This window comes from Phalacrocorax carbo, chromosome 4 (assembly GCF_963921805.1).
Source record: "Phalacrocorax carbo chromosome 4, bPhaCar2.1, whole genome shotgun sequence".
Classification (NCBI taxonomy): domain Eukaryota; kingdom Metazoa; phylum Chordata; class Aves; order Suliformes; family Phalacrocoracidae; genus Phalacrocorax; species Phalacrocorax carbo.
In genome coordinates, this window is record NC_087516.1 from 52,933,825 (window position 1) to 52,955,514 (window position 21,690).

Below are 21,690 nucleotides of genomic sequence, written 5' to 3' on the forward strand. Positions count from 1 at the left end.
TCTCTAGGATCATCAAGTCCAACCACCAAACCAACACTACCATGCCTCCTAAACCATGCCCTCAAGTGCCACATCTACACATCTTTTAAATACCTCCAGGGATGGTGACCCAACCACCTCTCTGGGCAGCCTGTTCCAGTGCCTGACCACTCTTTCAGTAAAGACATTTTTCCTAATATCCAATCTAAACCTCCCCTGATGTACTTTGAAGCCATTTCCTCTCGTTCTATCGCTAGTGACCTGGGAGAAGAGACAAACACCCACCTCACTACGACCTCCTTTGTAGACAGTGATAGAGTCTCCCCTCAGCCTCCTCTTCTCCAGGCTAAACAACCGCAGTTCCCTCAGCCACCCCTCATAAGACCTGCTCTCCAGAGCCTTCACCAGCCTCGTTGCCCTTCTCTGGACACGCTCCAGCACCTCAATGTCCTTCTTGTAGTGAGGGGTCGAAAATTGCACACAGTACTCGAGGTGCAGCCTCACCAGTGCCGAGTACAGGGGCACGATCGCTTCTCTACTCCTGCTGGCCACACTGTTCCTGATACAAGCCAGGACGCTGCTGGCCACCTTGGCCACCTGGGCACACTGCTGGCTCATGTTCAGCTGGCTGTTGACCAACAGCCCCAGGCCCTTCTCCACCAGGCAGCTTTCCAGCCACTCTTCCACAAGCCTGGAGCCTTGCATGAGGGTTTTGTGTTGTGACCAAGTGCAGGATGATTGAACCTGTAGCAAAATGCTTTTGCTCTTGAAAATCCCAGCTATTGTAGCATCATAAGATTTTACTTCTGAGAAAGCTACCTAAAAAATAATGACAACTTTTCAAATTGCTGGGTATAGTGGGAGACGAAACAGGTAAACATCTTAAGCTGTTGACTGTGGGTGGCTGCTGCATTCACCTATCCACCCTAGTTTCTTGTAGCTGTGACAAAACTTATACTGCAAACAAAATGGGTATTTTTTTAAAAATAATGAATTTTCCTTCATCTAAAAATCTGTGGTTCATATGGTTTTAACTGAAGGACTTCTTTCAGACTCTGAACTAGTGTGTTTTGGGGGCAGGTATTTGAATGAAAAATAATGCTTTTCATGGCTTGCTAAACTGGGCTCTGTTCACACAGCAGAGGTGTTGTGCAGCTCTTGGTAGATTTAATTGCTGCTAATGTTTTGTTTGCATGGCAATATATTTTGATTTACTTGATTGTTAGTCAGATTGATCATTTGATTTAAAAATTTAATTTTAAAGGAAAGCAACTACGGGAATACAAAACAATATTGCATTCTTCTTCAATACATGTGATTTTTTTTTTGCACGTCCATGTTCACTTCCAGCAAGTTGTACACATACTATGGCTCTCTCAAACATCTTCCTGCCTACAGCACTATAAAAAATAATTGTGTTTTGATGAGGTTTTTTTAAAGTTTCTGTTTTCGAGAATGCAAGAAAAACTTAATTAAGGTTTCTAGATAAGGTCTTTAAGGGAAGAACACTGTAAGAATTTACCTTTGTTCTTTTTGTTCTGAAATCTTGAAGTTTATTTCCATTACTGGACAGGACTGGCAGATGAATTGCAATTAAAAGCACAATAGCAAAAGAGATTAAATACAGTCATGATGGCTGACAGTGTGGGCTTCCTTCTGTACTTTTCATTGCATAGGAAGTGTGGCTCCAAGTCCTGCTCAGTTTACTATATCAACCTGCTTTAGTAGAACCTTGCTGACCTTGGGGCCCAGTTCTCCTGAACATTTCACGAGCAATGAGGATCTGGGTTTCCTTCTGCCAAATGAAAATTCTTGCTTTTCCTTCTTCCCAACAGGAGGAGAGGTTCCATACACAACCCTGGCAACCCGACTGATGATGGGGGCTTGGTGGCTTTTTGCTTTGATTGTCATCTCCTCCTACACAGCAAACTTAGCGGCTTTCCTCACCATCACACGCATTGAGAACTCCATCCAGTAAGTCAATAAAGAATGAACTGAGGGAATGGAGGGTGAACGTATATATACGTGTGTAGAGCGGTATGAACGTTCTACTTAAATGTGAGAAAGGGAGAAATTTTTATCATCCTGAGAAGTAGTTTGGAAGCTAAAAATATAACAATATACCACAGACTTCCAGTCTCTCTGGAGACACTTTGTCTTTAGGATTGGAATTGTTGGCCACTGGCAGACACTTTTCTGTGGCACATATACATACCTATGCGTGCACACATACATATTTTGAAAGAAGCAATTGAGTTTAAGATAACCAGTGTATCAGTATTTGAAATGGGAAAGTATAAATTGTTGCTGTGTGTTTTCAGGCTGTGCTTTCCATTCAAATGCATCCCACAGTACTTGTGTTCTAACACTTTGATCAGGAGAAGCCCAATGCTTCTTCAGTGTATGGGGAGCTCAGAGCTGAATTCACCTTTTCTTGCCAAGGCAAAGATATGTTAATAGCAACAAACACTAAAAGTTCACTTACCGGTCATCCTTGCTCCTTCTGCTCCCAGGTGCTCTCTTACTACATTAACAGATCACATAGTTCTCTTTTTTCTGTCTGTTTGTTTTTGTTTCATGCCACCCTAACATGAATGTCCTTGTCTTCTCCTGGTGACCTGCTTTTCTGCCACATCTTCCAGTCCTTTTTTCCAGATCCTCTCATCTCTCCATACCACAGGAACCTTTCTAGGTCTCCTACCCTCTTGCTCTGCCCTTTTGTTCTCCAGCCTCTTCTCCTTCAGCAAGCTGGATGCTGAGTTATCCTCACGCCCACTGCTCCAGTGACCCCCACGACCCCCAAATCCTTCCTCTTGGGTCAAAGCAGAGACTAGAAAATACAGTGAAGTATTAGCTAGCCAAGCATTTCAAGGGGCACCTGGCCTTTTTTCAATAGTAGGTTTTTAATCTTGAGGCTGCAATTCCATGAAAGTATTTGAGAGTGACAAAGTTAGCCTTTCCCATAGCTCCTTCTTTGCAAAAATGATAGAGAAGCACGTTCTGCTGTATTTCTTCCTCCAGAAGGTAGAAGGCCAACCTTCAAGTGAGGCTCAATGCTGACCCTAGGGAAAAAGCCGTTTTCCCACTCCAGTTGTTGGTTCAAGTCCCTGCCTTCTGTGTATCATAACCTAAGGTCTTGCTGCCTCTGGTTCATCTGCTTTCCACATCTCTGAAATGTCCCCGAGACAGTGAGCCACTAGTGCAGACTGGACAGGGGGAGCCTTGGCCTCCTGTGAATTCAGAGGTTATGTTCAAGCGTCACTGTATGTCAGCCAATCACCACGGTCTCACTAAGGCACTTATCCTCTAGGTGAGGATTTTCTACATATTAAAACCAATCCAGGCTTTAATAGCACATGGACAAGTAAATGTCTGCAATAGCAGTCAAGTTTCTTTTTACAATTGAAAGTCAAAGCTCAGACTCAAGAGCAGAAGTAGCCCCCAGTTTGAGTGCATGGTTATCTCCTCATTCTCCCCATTAGGACCATCTTGCACTTCATAAACCCTTTCTCTTTCTCCCTGCTCCTTGGGTGAGGGGTGGAGGAGTTGGTGTCCCGGGGCACGAAATGCCCAAGCAGTGCCCATCTTTATTTGTTTCCAACTGGAAATGAAGTGTCTATGGTTGTTTTCCCTCTTTTCTGGGCTAACAACCTCAACAGTTTCACCTATTAGAGGGCTAAGCACTCTAAGACAGATACATGTAAAACAGACTAAAATCACCTGAGCAAATCATTCCCCTGACACAGTTGTATCACCCGTTAAATTAGGTTATCATTTTCTTTTGAGATCTGAATAACAGACTTTGAGATCATGGAGTGCTGCAGGGGTATTTTGATACAACCCAACTGTTTGACTCAGTAGTCCCAATTATAATCCCTTCACAATTTATAGAGGAGTAAAACAATACTCTGCATCGGTTTGTCAGCATTGATCCTAAGGTTTTGAGGGAGGGTGATTTTTTTTTTTTTTTCACTTTAAAAAGCCTTACATTTAACTAGGGAGCGTGAAGAAACAACATGGGAATTTGTACATGGAAAGTAAATAATAATGATATAGTCAGTCATTCAGTTTGCCCTTACAAATATGAAATATGCCTCTGCATCCTGCTTTGAAGTTATGTCCCTTCTAGTTTTGAAGTAGTCCAGAAAAATGTTCAAATTACCATGACAAATGCCTGAGTTTTCTTATCATGTGTAAAAAATAATAAAATATATCCAAACTATAATTTAATACATCTTCAGCTTTTTCTTGCAGTTTATTATGATGTCACTAGAAAACCCTCAGTGGAATTCTGAGGTTATTATATGCAGTTGGGACTACAATGGTCTTTGTGCTGTATTATTTATGGGCAAAGTCACTGAAATGTTTTATTCAGGAGAAAACGTTACAGCTGGAAAGCTCCTGGAATGAAAGAATGAAGACATTTTTCAACAGCGCTTGCAGCTTAAAAATAGAGTAATTAGATGTGTTAAGTATCCATTAGGGAATGAAGTTATCCTAACTGTGGTGGGAATGTAAAACTTTCGTTTACAAAACTGCCAGAATTGGAACTCAAACCAGCACGTATGAGAGAGGCTGTTTGTTTACCGTGCTGAATTACTGCAAAGTGGGAAACATGAATAAGCAACAAAGAAAAAAGCTGATGCTCTTTTTTTATCAGATCAAATTGTACCTTGGGGAGCTTTGAAGGCCAGAATGGAAATTAGTTTAAGTATTTAAAGAAAATAAACCAGATTCTGCTTGTAGTGCTATCCAGCCAACTTCAGAGAAGTCAGAAAAATGAAAGAGATTGAAGTCAGTGGGTTTGCACAGATGTAACAAGTAGTTAATAGGTTTTCATTTCAGATTTCCAGCTAGCATCAGATATTACAGTGTATTGTTGAAGGTACTGCCCTTGTGGCATCTTTTATGCAAGATAAGAGGATTCAAGCAGCCCACAGCACATTTCATTTCCATGAAACATTTTGGAGTTACTGCATTTCAGTTTTTGGATGTGTAGCCAGTTGGTGTTCAGAGCTCTTGCAGCTTCCCTTTCTTGGCTGGTATGAAGGTTGAGACACTCTTCCTAGTCAGTGCCTCATCCAGAACCCTATTTTGAGAAGAAAAATTTACAAAGTTTTGATAGGCAATGCACTAGGGAGGACTAGTGAAATGTTCCCTTTCCCTAGAAAATCTCCAAGTAGAACTTTGCTGTATAACCTCACTTGAAGTGGATGGAATTTGTTCTCTGCTTCAGTGATTAATCTAGATGAAATAGTTACAATTTTTAAATTAACTTAGAGGAACAAGAAGAATAGGAGTGGGCGTTAATCACCTTTCCCAAGCAAACGGCTACTCTTAATACCTTTGGGAGCTCAGCTTTTCATCTGCCAACAGGCAGTATCAGGAGTAAAGGCATGCAAGTCATAAAGTAGTTCCTAGATGCATCTTTTGTTCACATTGCAGATGACATTTAAATCAAGAAAGTCAGCATTTCAAATGCCAAAACATTGTGGCAGCAAAGCATAATTTCTATGATCCTTAAATCTTTAGATCACTGTCTCAAATGCAATATGAATGAATAATAATAGAGTGGCATTTCTTGGTAAATGCCAAATAAATTTGGAGGTCTCCAGCTATTTCTTGTAGGTGCTGATGCTGTGCATTTCATCACTGAGCCAGTATTGCCATTACTGTGTTTTATGATTCCTTTAGGACGGAATTAGAGTACATTGGCAGAGACTGATTTTACTCAGTCTGCTGCACTGCACTCTTTCCCTGGGTAAAGGGAGGGTGTCACCACCATCTTCCAGGCACTGAAATTTTGCAGAGAAGTTGAGGGGGTGAGGAGGGCAGAGGGGAAACCAAAGGATTTGTCGTATGAAAGGCCCATGATAGGTGGTTTCAAGTTTAAATCTAATCCACTGCTAAAAGCGTGGAAGATTGATTAAGACTTTAGATTGTATACCCGGGGTGGGGGGAGTCTGCATCTTGTGTCTCCTGTAAAATAAGAAGTTCACTTTATGTTCTCCATGCTATTAGTATGTCCTATTTGACAGGTGAGACCTCTGCTTCTGAATAATGGAAGCAGGCCTTTTGTCATCCTTGTTTTGCCTAGTCATTCTTTTCACATTTTTCCTAAAACAGGTTTCACTTGAAGCTAAGATGTCCCCGAGGCTTTAAATAGCTCAATACAACCTCTAAGTTTTCTGCAAGGGGGATTACACAAGAATGAGGTAATTGGAGTGCTGAAAAACGGAATGTCATTTAACCATTCCTCTAACATGGTTCACCCAGATCTTCAAACTGTCTAGCAAGCAGTGTTACTAGTTTCTGACACAGCTGTCACTGCCAACAGTCAAATCTCTTGGCTTACTGTGCCCTGTTCCCTAAGCCTGCCTCTGATTTAATCCTTAACGTCTTAGAAAAAAAGAAGAAAGGCATTGGAAAGCTTTAACTGAATTAGTCATAAATAAAGGCTTCAGTGTAAGCCATGACATCCGTTATTTTCTCCTAAAATTTAGTGACTACTTCATGCAGCCAGTTCTGTGCAACAATCAAGTCTAACAACATGGCCAGCCTAAATCTACCAATAACCCAGCTCTACAAAGATATTTTGATGCCCAAGCCTCTGACCTCAATGGTATTTAATCACCTAAAAAGGAATTTGGTTATTCCTTTATGGAGCTGACCTTTTGTTTTTATACATTTTCTGTGTAGTTTTTAAACATTTTTGGCTGACATATTTGAACAACATGTTACCAATTCTGTCTAGGATTTGAATTTATAGAAGAAGGTATGCTTTGGGAAAAGAGACATGTGCAAATCCTAATACGATTTTTTTTTTCTTTGAGTTGAAAGCAAAGATAATTTTTTAAATTAAAAAGTAATTAATTTGTACTAAGTCAGAAAATGGAAGTGACCTGACAACTGCTGCCTGATTAAGGTACAGAACAGTAAACAAAATTAAAAAGTACTGAAAAATACATGTAGCTGTTAATAATTCATCGTCAAATGACTCCATTCATCCTCAGAATAGCCCTATATGGTAATTTGTATGGGAAAGTATTGGTATTATCTCAGTAACTGAAATGAGAAAAAACTTACCATAAAGACCACACATAACATTTTTCCCACAATGCTTCATGAATGATAACCATCAATAAGCTGAATTGTGACCTGACTGCATGGTCACTTCCCTATAAGTAGATTTTTTCTATATGCAGGCTCAATTAAAGGTATTTTATAACAGTTTTTTCAACTATATCTGCTTTTTTATTTCTAAGCACTTTTAACATTCATTACCTTATTGCTTCTATATTAGAAATTCAAAGAGATAAGTGTTTTAAAATGTGGGATTATAATTCCTTTACTCGTGTTAGATGTGTGCTTAGCTTTGCAGGTATTTCAACTGGGATCAGTAAAACTATCACAAAATTAAACTCCCATCCTTTGTAGATAATGGTGTTCAAACTTGGGAATCAAAGGATTCCCCGTAGGAGTTAATCAGTTTGACAAACACTTTTTCCGTATTTTGAGATCTGGTTTGGCAGCTGTGTGGTCAGACTGGGTGAGATAGTGAGGCGGGGATTCATGTCTCCCCTAAATGTATTTGTCTGAGTGGAGAATGAGTTGTTTAATCCAGGAATAAAGGGTACATTGAACAATGTCTAACCTAAAAACCAGGCTGGAGGCAAAATAGTTATAAAAAGTCTTTCTTCTGGAAACAAACCTCAATGGTTTAATAATTTTATTCGTTCTTTCAAGGTTTGTCATTTCTCTCTGTTTTTCTGTACCTTGGCTGCTAGGTTGGGAATGTCGTTCCAGTAGTCTGCAGAGTTGCAGGTTATAAAAACAGTTTCTGAAGGAGGTCATACATATTGTGATCCCATTTGACATATTTGTGTGAGGGGATGAAGTCACTGATGTGATAGGTCTTTTCCACTTTTGCAGCTTGCCTACGCAGCAGCATGCACACCTCAGAGGCTGCAAAACTTCTTTCCTGATTCTCAGTGTAGGGTCAGGTGAACCAAAGCCTGGTTTACTGCTGACAACAGCATTTAGCGCATCCATAGAATTTACACTCATACTTGTCTTGCTCTTGTCCTCTTGCCACCATTTCCTCAGCGTAGAGCAGCTCCTACAACTGCGCAGAGATGCAGTGCAGGGCAGGTGAGAGGCATCTACGCTGGGGTAGCAACACCAAAAAGTGAAGAACTGCAGACTGTAGTTAATGCCAGATTTGGCAGCTACAACATGCCTTCCTGAAGGCATCAACATAATTCTCCTCCTTGTTATTTCTCTGCTGGTGATGCCTTTGTGTGTAGTGGCACTCTTGGTTGCTTCTCAGACTGTAGTACATTTCCCATACCCAATCGTAATACACTTCTGGACTAACAGCATGTGTCTTATGTTGGTTTGCTTTTCTGAAAATAACAAGGTTGTTTTTATAGCCACAAGATATACAGAGGAGCTGTTTTTATTTTGTGCTGTTTCTAACTATACTATTTTGTGGCAGCAGCTACACATATCATTTATATACCAGTTAGCAGTAGTATTTCAGAAAATGCTTTGTTTCTTGTTATATGAGAAATTATACGGCTATACAGAGTCTTGGGAAGTAATGATTGCAATTTTGCTAGGTGGTGTCACTAGAAATGGGAGACTCAGTAAATACTTTTTGTATACTTTTCTAGCAATATGTATGACAAATAACACAGCATTTGCAGGACATTACAATATGCATCCTGTGATGGTTTGTTGCACTTCAGAGTACTGCCAGGAGATACAGAAGTGTATTGGTGGCAGCAGCAGCAGTAACACAGAATGGGTGAATATAGTATCCTGTATTTATCTAGTGCCTTTCATAAGTGATGCTTTTGACAGATAGATTGTCAGTGCAACAGTAATACACCTAGTTCTACACAGCACTTTGCCTAATGGTGAAACAGAGAGAAATTCTCACCAAGCCCCACCGCTGCCTACCAGAGTGCCTTTCTGCAAAGCTGTGCCCCAGCCTGGGTTGTTGCACTCCTGTCAGCCCATTCCTCCAGCCTTTCTAGGTCTGCCTGAAGAGCAGCTTGTCCTTGAGCAACAAGCTGGTCCCCCAATGCCATGTCATCCTGCAAGCTTGACAAGAGGGTGCTTACTCACCGCCACCAGGTTATTGCTAAAGACAAGTCCCAGCTTAGACCTCTGTGGTACCTGTTACCAGCCTCAAGGTAAGCTACCCTGTGAGCCTCCTGATTATCCAACCAGGAATTTATCCATCTGGTTTCCCACCCAGACAGACCTAATGACCTAATTTAGATATAAGAATACTGTGGGCGACAGTATTGAAAGGCTTGCTAAGGTTAAGGTAAACGACGTCATTTCTCTGATCTTGTCCACAAACCAAGTCATTTTACTGTAGAAGGCAACCAGATTGGTCAGGCATGACTTACCTTTGGTAAATCGATGTTGGCTGTTCCAAGTCAGCTTCTTCTCCTCTATGTGCTCAGAAACGTGCCCTGCGAGGACTCACTCCATGATGTTGGATGACCAGCCTTAACTCCGTAAATCATCTTTTTTTATCTTTTTGAATACAGTCTGGATATTTTCTTTCTCCAGTGGCCAGGGAGCTCGTCCAATCTCCTTCATCTTTCAAAAATTAAAGCAAGCAGTCTTGCAAGCACATTGGCCAGCTCTCTCAGCACACTTTGATGCAGCCTGCCAGGTCCGTGGACTTCTATGGGTCTAGTGCTGTCAATCAATCCCTGCCTTTCTGGTTGGGATTTACCTGACCACCTACTGCTGGTTGCTCATTGCCTCCTTGAACCCTGCCTCGAGACACAGAGACCTCAGAGACCTTGTTGGGAAAGAGCACGGCAAAGGCGGCACTGAGCACCTCAGCCTTATCTGTGTCTGCTGTCCCCCTCAACAGGTCAACACCTTCCTTGTTCAGCTTTTTAGTTCTGCAAAACCTTTTCTTGTTACCCTTGAGGTCCCTTGAGAGCATCCACTCTAGCTGAGTGTTGGCTCTCCTAGTGCCACCCAGAGTTGCCAGCAAATGTTTCTAAATTCCTCCTTTGTAGCCTGTCCATACTTCTACCTGCTGTATATTGTTTGATGAGATGAGGACCTTTTGAAAATCTTGGGGTTTTTCAGTAATTTCAAAGTGTAATAGATGATTGAATTGCTTTCCTTGGAGAAACCTGCTAAGTGGCTCTGTCTAATCTTCAGGACTGATCTTGAGATTTTATTGATTCTTATTTCAGTTTATTTATTTACTAAACATTTTAGTTGCTTACTTTTGTAATTCCCTTGATTACCACTAGAGCCTTTTAAAAATATTTACTGTTTCCCTTTCACATACTGACTATAATGAGGTTTCACATTTTTGCTAACAGCTCAGACATTTCATATTTAATCTTTCAGAACTCATAGGTTTTTGTCTGGACTTGGATGGGCTTTTTTAACTTTTTTTTTTAATTACAAATTAGCCTCAGTACTTATTCTCCTGATACCTTAGTCTACTAGAGTCTCACATTTTTATTCCTAGAAAGGCATGTCTCAGTTAATCCTCTCATAGAAGACCAATATACTTGGTTTCAGGAAAAGCTTCATCTAGCAGCTCACCTTTGATGATCTCATATGTGTACTGATTCTTTGCAGGTTCCCTGCTGCTTATGTTCTTGAAGGAGAATACTGTCTTTCTGTAGAAAGATGAGAGGACGGTGGGAAGTTTAATACCATTAGTTTTTTACTCTTCAAAATTAAATTTATCCCTTCCTTATATATAGTTGCTATATATTATCTGCTTAGAATTTAGGTCTTGTTCAATGTTTTTTTTCTAAGCCCATACTTCTGAATTTCAAAGGATTTCTTTTTGACTCATCTAACCTCTAAACCCTTGCCTCTGAGCTCTATTGATTTCTCCTTTTCCTGCTTACTGTTGTCTTCAGAGGCATACATATCCTGTGAGATCTGATTACTGTTTTCTCCAATGCCATCCGTGGACCACCTAAGAATTCCCTTTTTTTCCCCCTGTAGGGCCATTTTCACTTGCCTCTATATTTACATGTTTCAGAAGCACAACTTGGAATTTGATGAGTTTCCTATGTTTGTGTTTGCATTTTTCTGTGGCTGCAATGAGATTTACAGTTTGCTATTGTCTACTTTAAGACAGCACTCAGACCCTTGATTTGTCCTTAGATGTCATCTGTTAGGTTTGTGCAGTTTATACAAAGTTAATTTGTGTCAGGAAAGCTGTAATGCATTTTAGGCACTAGACATATTGCAGTAGTAATTTTGAAACTTTAATGAATGCCATTAAAGAAACAAAGGTATGTGAGAGCAACTCGATAGGACAGGAAAATAAAGGCCAAGAGGTAAGGAGACTTTAAAGTGTTCTAATATACATTTTTAAGTCCAAAGCAAGGTTGACAAAGCCATATTTGGGATGCTGTCGTGGTTTAGCCCCAGTTAGTAACTAAACACCACGCAGCCGCTCGCTCACTCCCCCCACCCCTGTGGGATGGGGGAGAGAATCGGAAGGGCCAAAGTAAGAAAACTCACGGGTTGAGATAAGAACAGTTTAATAATTAAAATAAAACAGTAATAGTAATAATAATAATATAATGAAAAGGAAAATAATGAAACAGAAAGAGAGGTGAAATCTTGGGACGAGGAAAAAAAAACCCAAACAACAAGTGATGCAACCACTCACCACTCACTGACAAATGCTGCTGGTCCCCGAGCTGCGATCACTGTTTCCCCTGGCCAGCTTCCCTTAGTTAATATACTGGGCATGACATCATATGATATGGAATATACCTTTGGTCAGTCTGGATCAGCTCTCTTAGCTGTGTCCCCTCCCGTCCCGGCTTCTTGTCTACCCAGCAGCGCATGGGAGGCTGGAAAAGTCCTTGACTAGTACAAGCACTACCCAGCAACAACTAAAACATCAGTGTGTTATCAATATTATTCTCATTCCAAGTCCAAAGCACAGCACTATACCAGCTACAGTGAAGCAAATTAATTTTATCCCAGCTAAACCCATGACAGATGCTTTAGAAAATTCTAAACTGGTTAATTTTTCTTGCTTATAGGGAACAGGTAAGGCTAAATAATATGCAGAGTAGAGCAAATTTATTGGCCTAAATGACATGGACCGTGATGAAAAGATGATTTGTGAAACCACAACGGAAATCTTCCTATTGCTGAAAATAATGTAGGATGTGACCTGTTTTGTGTGACGGGTGCACAGCTCAGCGCAGGAATACCACTGTACAGCCGCTCTTCATTGTGTAACCCCGTAGCACCTAGAAGTACTCAGCCCAGGTGCTCAGGGCTAAATTCAGTGCTAGATGCAGGGTTAGCTCTGGTGCCGACAGTCCCGCTCCCCAGCAGCAGGGTGTGTGGTGACACCACACCGCACTGTTGTAGGCAGTTTCTTCTGTTGAACTTGCTGCATATGGCTGGAGGGGCTGCAATGCTCCCTTCTCTCCTTTGCCTCTGCTCAAAGGAGCTCTCTGCATTTGAGAGGATCCTCTTACTCCTTCCGTTGTTCTCTTTTCATCCATTTTCATTTTTTCCATCCCTGCCTTTCACTTCATATTCCTCCTTGTGTCTTAAATCATAAAAACAAATTTTCAGCCTCACTTTGTCTTTTAAGAAAAAAAAGCCAAACAAACCAAACAACAAAAAGAAACTGGCTTGACAGCCATCTTCCTATGTGTTGCCCTTTGCTTGCCTGCAGCTCCTTCCTCTTGAAAATGTGGCTTCAAGTCTCCTGTGTCTCTTTTCTTCACCGACAATTAAGGTCTCTCCAGGATCTCTCAAGGCAGACGGATATTCCTTATGGTACTGTCTTGGACTCCGCAGTCTATGAGCATGTCCGAGTGAAAGGGATGAATCCTTTTGAGAGGGACAGCATGTATTCCCAAATGTGGCGGATGATCAACAGAAGTAATGGCTCAGAGAACAACGTCATGGAGTCGACCGCGGGCATTCAAAAGGTACTGGTATGACTTACTTTTTGCTTCCCATTGGAGATGCTCTGCCATAACACCGCATTTGCTTAGTTGTTGCTTTTAACTATAAGGGATGCATTTGCACCCAGATAGTGATCATGTCTGGTACCAATTTCTGCAAGCCCATTGCATCAGCATGGAAGATTGGGACTTCTCAGCTCTGTAGCTTGTTTTCAACCACATTTTAAAATGTGAGTACCAAGAATGTTTGCTCTGAAAAGGATTTATAGGTATGAGAGATGAATGCATTTGTCAGGATGCAAAATGAGAATAGGATCACTGGACTTATAACCCCAGAAGACGTGGCAATGTACTGTACAGAGCTTAAAGCACTTTGGATACAAGACATTGATTAACTTATCTTTGTACACTCCTGACACTGAAAACCTTGGCTTTCAGTTGTAGCTCTGAATCATGTATGTCTTGAGAGAGGCAGGCAGAAAAAATATATCTGGCTTTAAATAAGAGTCTCACAGCCACCTTCTGTAGTGAGTTCAGCATTGGGACAATACTTTGAGAGCAGGAGTCAATTTTGTAGGTATATTTGTGAATGCAATCATTCCCTCCCACGTTTTTGGCTGAAAGCTACAGCTTTAATAAGAAAAGTAGTATGCGAAAGGGTTCAGTATGAGAGTGAATAGGGGTTAATGAGTGACTGTATACAAACTTTGTCCCTTCCATTGTATCTTCATATTCAGAGTTTTAAATCAAATCTGAGAACTGTAATATTTCATAGGTTTTATTTTAGACTTCACACTGTGCATATTAATTAGAGCAAATATCCATGAAGTTGTGCGTTCACTTGTTTTAAGGTTGGTTGAGAGACTTTTAAAAATCCAGATAAACTCTGCCTATTGTCTTCATCAAAATCCATTTTCCAGGAAAACCTGTAATTTCTGGTGTTTTCACACTGGATACAGAGACATTAAAGAATATATTAAAAAATTATGAAATCACTGGTGATCTCTTGTTAATAAAAGAACTACTAAATAACAAAGACTCTTTGGAGTTTTATAAATCACTAATCTACCCTCTGTATAACTAAGATCATATTTTTCTCCTCTGAAGGACTAAACAGCCTGAAAGAAGAGGCAAGAGAGGCCCCGGGGAACTGCAGTTTTGGAACCCCTTTAGAAAAAGTCATAGGCTAAGAAAGCAAGAAAAAAAGACAGTCTAAAGATTTATTGGCTAGAGGAAATTGCTTTTTTTTGAGAAAACATATTTTAGCTCAGTTTGTGAGAGGCTGATAAAGCTAGGTTTTGCCTTTTGTATACAAAAAAAAAAACCTTGCCCTCCTCCTGGTTTGCCTTCCCAAGTTATACTAAAGGTTTCAGAATAATCAAAAACCAGAGCACGTCAAACACAGCTGTGTTGAATAATGGCTTTTAGCTGAAAAAAAACACCAGTGTATCATGCTGGCAGGTAATTCCAGATTACAGTCTTTGATTTCTCATTCCTGGAAACATGGCAGTTGCTGTCTTAAAACCTACAAAACCAGAAATATCTGGGTTCTTTAATTTCCCATGCCTCTGCTTCCCAGGAACAAGCATTTGGAAATTATAGCGTTGAAAAGCCAAGTTGCAGCATGTGAGTAAGCCTACCACCCTCCAATTTTAAAATCTCAATGGGCTTTGGCCCAGTTCTAATGAACATACACATCCATCTACGTGTATGCAGTTTCTCCCTTTCTTTCACCTTACAGCAAGAAATGACACAGAAAAAGATTAGTTGCCAGCTGCTGTTCACACAGAAGGTTTTGTGATACTGCGTTTGGCCTGCTCAGGAAAAAAAGGTGGATGAAGAATGTGATGTTAAAAGCTAGGCTTCGTCAAGGAAAATTAATATTTAAAAAGGTAACTGATAAGAGGCAGAGATTATAATCTCTGTAAAATAGTTTAAAAAGAAAAGAAAACATTTCAGAGGAAATAATTCATGGGTCCCCTCAGCCTGTTTATATACTTTGTAATGTTCTTCAGGGTCTTGAACGAATTTAACTGGCCACATCAGAGCTATTAACTCAGCCAGATTATAACTCTGGACAAGCTAAGCCAGCAGGTCTCCCTCTGTGCTTCATTTTGTTTCTACCATTAATCAGCGCTAAAGCATGACTGAATAGCAGTTTGTCCAAGCTCTCTGAGGCCGTTACCCCAGCACACGCTCCTGGAGCGCCACATGAAGGCTGAGACTTAATGAGTGCTTCCAAATGGGCACAGGGAAAGGGATTTCCACTAGGCTGCCTAACTACCATGAAGGGCCTGTGAGAGGAGAGACCAACATGGGAGAGAGGTGTGCAGGATGTTATGGATGCAGTGGACATGCTCTTCTTTAACAACACTCCCTGCTGCACCCTTTCTGAAGTTAAATGGGGTTTGCAAGAAGCCATCGTAGAAGAGGCTTTGCCAAACTTTTTTTGTTATATCTTAAAAGTAGTTTTATCTTGCTTTTACAGTGGAGCTGGCACTCTTCTTATTTTGAGGAAAGTAGCAGTTTAATACTAATGTATATATAAACAAGGGGAAGGGGAGGGGGATCAACCACTGATTTACTCATCACATCATCCTGCTTTCTCAGCAGGACTGCACACTTACTGTACCAGTGACTTCATGGGGAATGGCACCTGTGTGAGTGAAAATACAATACAGCCAAATGACAATGATTGCATAGTCCCATTTTGCATCAGGCAATCTATGGCTTTGACATGCTTTTCCCAGCAGGAGGGCAGGGCAGGCAAGAGAAATAAGATGGGAAGATCATGCCATTGTAAGTTTTCAGGTTTTGATATTTATTGGTTCTGTTCCTCTCATAAATGAGGTGCATATGTATCACTCTGTGTGCCTCTATTCTGTCCATAGTGAACAGCTATATACACCATCAGGTCTGGTTAGAGAGCAGCTGGGTAGATTTACTGTGAAGAGAGAGCAGAGTTTTGAATACCTCAGACAGGAGACAGCCTGAAAAGTGCAGGCACTTTAGATATTTTCTGCCACTTATTGTCTCTTCCTTTCTCAAAAGGCATCAAAAAAGCAGCTGAATATCTGAATTGAAGGTAGGGAAGCATTCAGTTGTTTGTCTTCTGGCTCTGTCAAATCAAAATGGGTGAGGAGGTAGCTGTATTCCTATATATGCTTGGATTATTCTGGAGAATATTCACTTTTATCTTCTTTTTTTCTTTATTATTCCTAAGTGTTTCATGTATCTCAAATTGATTTTCCTTTTTTTGCTTAGGTTATGAAATATGCATCTCATTCTGTCAAAGGAATCTCTATTTTCACAGAAGTTATTTATTTGGGGAGCATTTACAGCGGCCAAAGTCATGCCTGCTTAAACATTCATTGAGGACTCCAAGAAAAATCATTTAGGCTTAAAATATCACATTACATACATCTTTATGTCTTCTTAAAAAGCACATTACCCTGCTTAATCCTTTACAAGCACTACAGGCTTTCCTATCCTTAGAACTATTCCCATTTAATATATAATGAAGTGCTTCCATTGTGCCCCTGTTTGCTCCTTCTTTCCTGGAGTATAGTAGTGCCTAATGCCCTATCCTACCCACCTTGTTCCTCTGAACACGCTACCATAGCCTGCAGCATCTTCATTTTTGTCAGAAGTACAAAGTGGAAAATTCCTTTCCCAGGCTGCATAGGCAGAATCCAAATGTGTTTGAAACCTCTGTCTATTTAACTCTATCTGCAAAATATTTAGCCAGTAGGAAACTTGTCAATGACTGTCAGGTTAAATAATGCTGCTGCATGGTACATTAAAAGAAACTCCTCTTAGCCTCTTGTAATATTTCCTCTTCAACTTGCACACAGTATCAAAAGGAATTTGGTCTTGAGATTTTGATTTTCTTGTGAGCCTACTTGCGCTGCCAGTGGAAACATGCTAGCTACTGCTGAGCCCTTTTGTTTTCCCTGGACACTGTGGATGGCACTTTTACCTTCCTGACAACACCGTAATAGTAGTAATATTGTTTAAACTACCTATGAATAGGCCATAACAAAGCTTTGCTAAGGTGATTTGTCTGGGGGAAAAAGGGATAATAATTTGTGGTCCTGTGCTAGAACAAATTGTTAATAACTAGGCATGATTATTCTTAATTTGGTTTCAACAGTAGGAGCAGCATGAAGATTTCTACTGATGGGACAAAAGACTCCTGAATTAACTAATTGTATTGATTTATTCACCTATTTGCCATTGGAATTGCCATTCTGGTGGCGGATACACTGATCACACCACAGAAAGATCTAGTTAATATATGCAAGTCCTTATATTTGGAGGTGATGCTTCTTGGGCAGATGAGATGTTCTGTTGCTGCTCTACAAGTAGGAAGGTTCAGGACTACCTTTAAGACCTTGATATGTTCAGCCCCACAGCTAAAGGTGCAATTTATCTCTTTTGCAATTACCCTTTCCTGCACAGTCCATGACTTGGAGCTGGCAGGTGCCTGGGGGTACCAAACGCACCTGCTGTCCTCACTTTGTATTATCATGGGTGGACTGGCTCCATCTTATTTGTCATACAGCATCCTTTTCCTGGAAGGCAAGCCTCAGTATAAAATCTAAGCCAGATTTACAAGTGAAGTGTTGTTAATAATGACAGGAGGAATGCCTGATCCGGTGACACTAGCATGTTTAATGTCTCATACCTTGTCAACATGTCAGTTTACGGGGGAGTGGGGTATATTTCTTTGCAAAACATGTTTCTCATAACCTTGTCACAAATTGGCTTCAGTTTGCATGAGCCAAAAGAATAATCGGCCTGAAGAAAAAAAAATTTTTTCCCCCCTCCTATAATCCTGTGTATCTTTGCTTCCATATCTAGGGTTTAAACAACTTGCAGCAGGGCAAAAATTTAGAATCTTGACCAGAAAGCACTACAAACACAGTGTGGTGTTACTTTCAGGCATTATCAAAAGGCCAATAGCTGTCTGGATTAGAATAGGGGGGTCAATGTATTTTGGATGTATAATAACTGATCTGTGACAGTTAACAGAGCATGAAGAAGATTCTGTGCATAGCTTTAGAAACGAAATGTAAAACTGTTTTCTTGCTGCCTCATTTTCCAGAATTCAAGGTAGGCTCAACAAAAGGCTTGCTCTCCCTTACAAATTCCCCTAAGCACATACCAAAGTTTGATCTAACTTTGACTTTCTAGAGAGTTTTCACAGGTTTTATCTTGAGTAGAACACCTGTAAAAATTATTTTCTGCAGAGTTTGGCTTTATTCAAATGAAAATGTAAGTCAAAATTTGAGTCTGCCTGCATAGCAAGAAATGGATCTCCACAGACGTGTTCATCCAACAACTAAGCAAGCCAACTACTGCCATATTACTTTTGTCTCCAAAGTTTCCTGAAAATTTTATCTGCCTTCATCTTCTCCTCTTTCATCTTACATGCTCTTGAATGTACCTTCCCGCTTCTGCTGTCACTGAAATGCCATCCAAGTTGCTCATGACTTCTGTTCAAAGGTCATTCTGCGTACGCCTGCCAGTCACTTTAACAGCCTCAGATGTCACTGAGTGATGTCTTGCTGTGGTGCCATGACATTCTACCTTCCATGACTGACACTGCTTTCTCTCTCTCTTATCTCTCTATTATTTTTGAGAATTTTCCAGATCTGTTCTCCAATTTCTGTTGGCCATCCTACATCCAAGACCATAGACTTTTCTGTCAGTAGCTCATCCTTGAGTATTCTCAGATCCCCAAAAATTCAGCTAGTGGCTCCACAGAGACAGCTTGCAGTCCTGCTTCTCTTACACTGAACTGAGCTCCTTTTATCTGAAATAAAATTTGTCTGTTTTCCTCTGCTGTCTTTTCCTGAATGTCTGACCGCTGACTTAGTTCAACCTAAAACCTACACTAGCTGACCTCGTAGTCTTCATTTTCTTTCCAGTGGCTTTCTATGGCTTAAGCTTGTGTGTCTGTTTAAGTTTTGCCCATTCACCTTCCATAACATGCCTATGATTTACCCATACAACCTCCAATCCATCACTTCAGTAATTTCAGCGTTATTTTCTCTGGCCTTTACAAAGCACTCTTTCCGCATTTAGTTCTATTGAAAATGCTCCTGGAATAAAACAAAAGGCGAAAAATAATTGTCTTGAATTTCAAGGCCCTTCATGGTTGGTTCTTACTCTCCCTGTGGCTTTCTCATTTCTGAATTGGAAATCATTCGTGTGAGCTTCCAGTGCAACTATGTTTTCAAACAAGTATCTTTTTATGCTTTCTCCAAGGACTCTGCTGTAAGATATGAAGTTTTCCCTGAAGACAGTAGTCTTTTCTTCAAACTCCTTAACGCTATCCTTTGTTATTACACTAATAAAAACCTTGACAACTAGGTCTCTGGTGTATGACAATCGCTACCCATCAACTGATTAGCACTGTTTTTTGGTTGCTTTATGCTCTTTCCCTTCATTTGGCTTATTTTTATAACTGCCAAATAAGAAGGGAGAGATGAACTCACGCTATAGTCATCTAAATACCATCATAGATGTGGTGTGGGTGAAACCAAAGGACTACTATACTCCAGAATGAACTAAGTTAATGAACACAACCATTATCAGAGGAAGAGTATTTCTCAGAAAACAACCTCACCGTGTCTGACCTTTCAGCTTTCATCCTCAAAGGAGAGTTACAGCCTAACTTCAGAAGATGAGCATGGGAGCTAAAGTTCATAATAGTCTCATACAATATAAAAAGAAAGGGGGGAAATTATTTTATTGAACAATCGATCCTTATTATCTCTTGTTTTCTCCAGCTTCAGTGGTGCCAGCCACATTTTTCTCTTGAATTGTCTCATTGATTAACATAATTGCATTAATCTCACAGACAGTTTTCTAATCTTGAAGTTTTCTGCTTATTTTCAGTGAAGGTTGTTTGCCTGAAAGTTTGTTTATTTAGGGTCCCCCCACAGGTACATCCCTTCTTCTGTTTAAAGATAGTTCTTTCTTAAGACCTTGCTTCACTTAGATCCTTAAACTGCCATGGCTACTCCCATCATGTGTAACTTCAGGTGCCAAATCTAGGTGCCCAAGTTTCTTTCCTAGCTATTGTAGACAATTTCCTTCTTAGGGAGTGGTTGGGAGTGCCTAAACTGGGAACCTCTTTTTCTTGGTTGCTTATTTTGTACAGTACTTATCAAAACACAATCATATTCTGTGACTGGAAATGGCAATAAAAATAAGAAATAGCAAAATATACCCTGAGGAACTAATCTGGCTTGAAACCTGTAAAACTGCATTCTGCAGAGTTGAGTCCAGACTTTTCAGCTGGAGAAAAGATGGCTGACAGCTCTTTGAGGAGTGAGCATGCGATGGGGGTGTCCCCATCCTGGCCAAATACAAAGCTAAGTACTTCATCCCTTAGCATGTAGTCATCTTTCTACTTGGCAAAACAGTCCAGACAGGAAACCTGATTCCTTTGTCAGTAGAGAATTCACTTGGGGTTTCTCTTGTGTAGAAGTGGACTAATTAGGATGGCATCATGAGAGAAACACCTGGAGTACATCCCTGTCCTGACAGTAGGAGACCAGCTCTGTGGAAGTGTGCAGGTAGCTGCCACTCTAAGGCACATGGTGCACTGCCAGGCATTTGGTCTAAAACAGTCCTTATGCACACAGAAAAAGTAGAATTACTTTTGTGTTTTTGTGATAAATAGCCTTCAGTCTCTACCTGTAAAGATAACAAACAGGATTTTGGGGTTTGTGGGGTTTTTTTGGTTGTTTGGGGTTTTGGGGTTTTTTGGGTTTTGTTTTTTCTTTTTTTTTTAAATTTCTAGAGAACTTTGTATATTTCTGACAGGTGGGGAAGGTAGGACCACACCACCTCATTCTGATGGCAAGCGTAGCTAGACCACAGCATGCAGAGTAACTGCTTGTGGCTACCTGTGCAAGGAGTTTGTAGCTGGCAATGCTTAGTTTATCCCCCTTATACCTCTTTGTGCTCTTTTCTGGTACCGTGCAACTCTGAGAATTGCTGCTGGAGTAGTATGTATCCCCATTTGTTTCTGTGGCCATACCACATCTGAATACCATAATCCTGAGCTTTATATACGAGAGACTTTAAATTTCTGAATAACTAAGCAGCAAGGGTGCTGTTTTCATTTGCACTGGCAAGCGATTACTTGTAGAAATTCCAAGCTCCCTCCTGAAGCTGGGATTTGTAGGGGATGGGAAATTTTGGAAGGGAGTAGGGAGTAAGAAAACTGATATTTAGGAAATAATTTAAGAAAAAGAATGTAGAAGCTGAGCATAAGTATGTCAGGATAATGCTCAAAGGAAATTTTTTTGCTAGCGTTTTTTGTTGCTGGAGTTTTCTCAGCCGGCCACACCCAGTGTTAGGGAGGCACCTGTTAGAAAGGGTGGCATAAACAGAAAAGGATGCTGAACCCAGCCCTACAAATGAGTAGCTTAAATTTTGCATATTTGGGTCTAAAAGAGCAATGTTGTTATCATATTCCATAAAGAAAGGCTTCTCAGTATTTACTATGTGATGAGTGCATTTATTATACATTAGCACAGGAGAGGTCTGAAAGAGAAACAGCCCTCATGGGTGCTGTTATAAACCACCTCATGAGTAAAATATAGGTTTCAGTAGAGTGTAAAACAGGAGATGTCTTTGCAGATATATATTTGCAGCAAAATGGAAGTTCTGCTGCATGTTAGTCTCTCAATTAAAACCAAAACAAGATGATGTTCTCCCTTCTGTTTATCAGCTGCAG

The 21,690-nt window shown here is 40.4% G+C and overlaps 1 protein-coding gene across 1 annotated transcript in view; it reads left to right on the top strand.

Moving 5' to 3' along the window:
- Nucleotides 1-21,690, top strand: part of GRID2 (glutamate ionotropic receptor delta type subunit 2) — a 743,546-nt gene that overhangs the window by 631,064 nt on the left and 90,792 nt on the right. Inside the window, exons 12-13 of the mRNA XM_064449954.1 lie at nt 1,815-1,953; nt 12,761-12,956. Coding sequence (XP_064306024.1) covers nt 1,815-1,953; nt 12,761-12,956 — 335 coding nt within the window. The remainder of the gene's footprint in view (nt 1-1,814; nt 1,954-12,760; nt 12,957-21,690) is intronic.